Here is a 4,811-nt window from a genome sequence, read left to right as displayed (position 1 = left end):
ATTTATATATATTTTTAGTTTTTTTATATGGTTCCTTTCACTAACTTAATCATATAAAAATTCGATACGTAATATTATCATTTAATAATCACCGAAGATGAAAAATATTAAATTTAAAAAAATTACAAATCAAAATAAAAAATAAACAAATAAACGAAAAATAAAAAAATCGTAAAAATGTCAGAATATATAATAACAATGCCTAGTATTTGGAAAACTCACTCATTCTCTCAAATGGAATACGAACCTCCATTTTTAGAGAGCTACAAGAGCCTTCTACAAAGCTCGTTGGGTGCCGATGTTGGTATAATTAGTGACACAAGAAATGACAAATCCTCTATGGTGGAGAGGTGTGAGCTACCTCTAATTGATCTATGTCGGTTAAGTGATGATCACTTTGAGAGGGAAGAATGCATGAAAGAAATCATTGGAGCCGCTAGAACATGGGGTTTTTTCCAGGTTGTGAATCATGGGGTTCCACAAGAGCTATTGCGCAGTTTGCAGTACGAGCAAATGAAAGTGTTCCGCATCCCTTTTGCAAGTAAGTCTCAAAAGAATTTCTTGAACTTACCTGCCAGAAGTTACAGGTGGGGTAACCCATTTGCTACTAATTTGAGCCAAATTTCATGGTCGGAAGCTTTCCACATGTTTCTTCCAGATATAGCTAAGATCGAGCAGCACCAAAGTCTAAGGTAAAGATACATACTTACTGCATTGTTATCTTTACCTCTTCTCAAATTCTGGGCGGGAAATAAACTGCATGAGAGTTTTAGGGTATAACATGCTACAAAGCATGATATGAAGGTAAATATAAAATATAGGATCTGATTTAAATTTTTTAACACTTAATTGTTAACACTTAATCGAGATTGTCTGCTATAATCACATATAGGTTATTGAATTTGTTACCCATATGCTACACATGCATGTAAAGTTAATTTTCTTACATCCTTGTTAATTTCATTTCTTCTGATATCTAACAATATGCACAATCCAAATAGTAAATATCAAGGAATTAAGTCTAATTTAGTTTTTTTTTTCAAAATTTACTTACAGGAGAAGAAATAATCAAGTGATTAAATGAATTATTTTTTAAAATTAAAACTGAGTCATGCATCTTACTTTTCATTTTTGAAAATATTAAGATAATTACTTTTAAAAAATAATATATATAAGTTGATTTTAACATATAAAGAAAGTTAGTTCATTTTACTTATTTATTTTAAGATAAAATTATAATTTTTACAAATTTTCCCTGTTTTTTATAAAGAAAATGATGGTGACTTGCTTTTGCATAAAGTAATTGCATGTACTTACATGAGGTAACAAAGATGATCAAAAGTTAGTTTCTGTATGTATACTGTCTCCTTCTTTTTGTAAGAAATAATTTTGCATATGAATTGCTTTTACGGTTTCGTTTAAGTGTTTTTACTCTAATATCTAATTTTTCTAATCAGTTGTTATTTTATATTTAGATCAAGTATTGAAGCTTTTGCATCAGTAGTTGCCCCCTTGGCAGAGACCTTGGTGCACATTCTAGCTCAGAAACTTAACATCAAATTCAGCTATTTTCAAGAGAACTGTTCAGCAAAAACTAGCTTTCTTCGCTTGAACAGATATCCACCATGTCCATTCCCTTCAAAGGTGTTTGGCCTCTTACCTCACAGTGACTCAAGTTTCCTCACTATAGTGCATCAAGACCACATTGGAGGGTTGCAATTGATGAAAGATGGAATTTGGTTTGGTATCAAACCTAACCCTGCAGCTCTGGTTATTAATATTGGTGATTTATTCCAGGTAATGAGCTCAGCACTCCTATCATATTCTTAGAATAATATGTTGCTTATATTTTGTTACGCCTTTCAAATAGCTTGTGTGATGGACATAGTATGTAATTGGCACGGATGAAGTATATTTTCAAAAGGACTATCATTTCCCAAGGCATCTATGTATATAATAATACGAAAACTATTCCTCCATTTACTTTTCTTCTATCACCTTTCACATGACTTTTCAGTTTAATCAACTAGTTCAGGGTTGAATTTGGGCCAACACATTAAGGGAATCTACCATATATGAAATATTTGTTTTGGTAGAGTAGATACGAAGGAATGGATGAATTTAGAAAGAAAAATGATATGAAAATTATTGGTATGCAAATATAATGATGAATTATATTTATACAATATTTTTATCTTTTTTTTAATCTCTCTCTTTATATCATATTATATTACTTATCTCATTTTTTACTTCTCTCTTCTCTCTCTCATTAGGTATACTTATTGAATATATGCTACTCATTTTCCTGTAAAAATTCATTATAGGTATTTCAATATGTGCACATAAGTATTAATATTTTAGTATTATTTTTTTACATATTTCTTTTCACTCTTTGTAAATGTCAAATCAAGGGAAAATATATAAATGACACTCATCTTTCAATAAGTGTAAAGAAAAATGGAAAAGTAAATGATGAGAAACAAATAGTTTTTATACATAATTATGTAGTTTAGTGATGCAAAATTTACATCACTCTATAATACACAATATGATCCTATAAATGCATGGATCATTCTATAAGCAAGAAATTGGTGGAAGGAAAAGAAAGTACAAAAATCATTAACCTAATAATAATGACCTCCTAGGGCTTGCAGCAAGTAAAAATCTTGATGTGATACATACCTTCATCTCAACTTGCATAGGAAATAATATATTTGTCAAGATAACTCATAGGTCTTGGTTCTGTACAAAAAGCAATATCTACATAAAGAGTGATATAATGAATTATAGTATGCAAACAACTTTGCTCTTAATAATTTCAAACATTGGCTTTCCCTCACTTTGAATTACCACTCATCTATGGCAATCTTTTAGCAGACCATAATCGACAAAATGGGCCAAACCAACAGCAATGATATGAGCATGGAAAATGGATAAAAGAAGAGGGCCGGGGCAGGGGAAGAGGGAGAGGGTTAAGAAAATAAAGATGAGTTCTTGACAGGATGTTTACGACATGAACCCACTAACTAGAGTCCAAAAAAGTAATCTGGGGATAACTGCTTCAACAAACTGACACACCAAGTTAGTCCAATAATACATTAAATTTATCTATGAAATTATAAATTTTAAATAAATAAACTTCAATTTTAAAATTATAAAAATGATACTTTATTTCTTAAAATTATTAAACATCAGTTTTTTTTTTTAATTTTAGAAACTAAAATGATAGTATAAATTAAAAGTATTGTTATTCAGTAATTTTTTAGATTAAAAATATATTTTTCTAATTTTATAGACTAAATTAACTTATATTTATAAATTTAGAGATAGTCTAGGAACATTTAAATAAATAAAATTAATTAAATACATATTCAATAAAATCTTATTATGTAAGGTCTTATGACAATAATCTGATCTTGAAATTTATTGAAATAAATTTGAATATTAATAAGATGTATAAAAATATTTAAAAAAATTAGTTATATATTATTTTTTTAACTTCTCATAAATGCCGCAAAATATCCTTTTCAATATATTATTTCAAAAAGAAAAACTTAGTATTATTCACTAATCAAAATTAAAATTGTCTAAATAATTTTTAATGATATTATATATATATATATATATATATATATATATTTAGAGATAAGATTTTCTTATATTGTTATAAATCTAAAAATTCTTACACATTATTTGAATCTTTCATTTAACTTAAATCTAACGGGTTATAATTTATTACTTTATTGGACATTAGATTTAAATTAAATTAAAAGTTCAGATTGGATATAAAATTTTTTAACTTATACTGTTGGAAGAAAATTATTTTCCGTATTTATATATATATATATATATATATATATATAATTAAAATAAAACTTTAATTTTGATTAATAAACAATAGTAACCGTGCTGACAAAACAATAAGTTTTGTCCTATTTGAAATTAGTCATAGGAATTGGATGACTAATTGTTTAGATCCTGAGCACAAATGTAGGCACTAAGCAATGACATTTACAAAAGTGCGAGACACAGAGTGGTGGCAGCTGAGAAGGTTGAGAGATTTTCTGTGGCATATTTCTTCAACCCCTCGAAAGATGCAGTGATAGAGAGCCAAATGATGCCATCGTTGTACAGGAAGTTTACTTTTGGAGAGTACAAAGAACAGACAGAAAAAGATGTTAAGGAAACAGGTGATAAAGTGGGGCTCTCAAGGTTTCTCTTGCACAAACAAAGAACAATGACACCCCAAGAAAACTTTGAGCAAAACGCGATGAGTCTGTCACATCTGATCATAGATGCCGGAATCAGGACCACATAGAAGGGAGAAAGTGGTCATCCCCAATCATAATTCGACACAAGTTCTCGTTTCTTCTCCGGGTTCGATCATCACAGTCCACGTTGTGAGATGATAAGTGCAGAATGTATCTGTATAAGCCTTAAACATGCTTTTTTTTTTCTCTGTCTATGAAAATAGGAGGATCTTTTGTTTTATTAGTATTTATAAATTTTTTACTCATTTTAGACTTTATATTTAATTGAAATAATATGATTTTAATGCTTTTATTATGGATTAAAAATAAGTATTTTTTTTCTAATTTGACTTTTTAAACTTCAATGATCTTAAAGTTTAAGTTTAAACATTTAAGAATAGTTAGTTTTTATTAAAAAGAAACTATTTATTATACTATTATGTCTCTAATGTTAAGAATGATTAAGGTTAACAAATTTTTTTATAAATTTAAGAAATAAAAATAAAAAGGTATAGTCGGTAAAAGTGAAATGGAAAATTCATTTTCAAAAAGAATGGAAGA

The 4,811-nt window shown here is 28.2% G+C and overlaps 1 protein-coding gene across 1 annotated transcript; it reads left to right on the top strand.

The window, feature by feature from the left end:
• Window positions 1–234: 234 nt before the first annotated feature.
• On the top strand, window positions 235–4,318 carry LOC113855871 (gibberellin 2-beta-dioxygenase 8-like). Its single transcript, XM_027487501.1, has 3 exons — window positions 235–692; window positions 1,476–1,797; window positions 3,995–4,318. The coding sequence occupies exons 1-3, from the start codon at window positions 235–237 to the stop codon at window positions 4,316–4,318; spliced, it is 1,104 nt and encodes a 367-aa protein (XP_027343302.1).
• Window positions 4,319–4,811: the final 493 nt, after the last annotated feature.

Source organism: Abrus precatorius, unplaced genomic scaffold (genome assembly GCF_003935025.1).
Source record: "Abrus precatorius isolate BTA unplaced genomic scaffold, Abrus_2018 Scaffold11, whole genome shotgun sequence".
Classification (NCBI taxonomy): domain Eukaryota; kingdom Viridiplantae; phylum Streptophyta; class Magnoliopsida; order Fabales; family Fabaceae; genus Abrus; species Abrus precatorius.
This window is presented reverse-complemented; position numbering and strand designations above follow the sequence as displayed.

Excerpts from the sequence above, each read along its gene's own strand:
- LOC113855871 (XM_027487501.1), top strand. The coding sequence starts at position 235 with ATGGAATACGAACCTCCATTTTTAGAGAGCTACAAGAGCCTTCTACAA. Across the intron at positions 693-1,475 it reads GAGCAGCACCAAAGTCTAAG|ATCAAGTATTGAAGCTTTTG; the intron begins GTAAAGATACAT and ends TTTTATATTTAG. Across the intron at positions 1,798-3,994 it reads ATATTGGTGATTTATTCCAG|GCACTAAGCAATGACATTTA; the intron begins GTAATGAGCTCA and ends GCACAAATGTAG.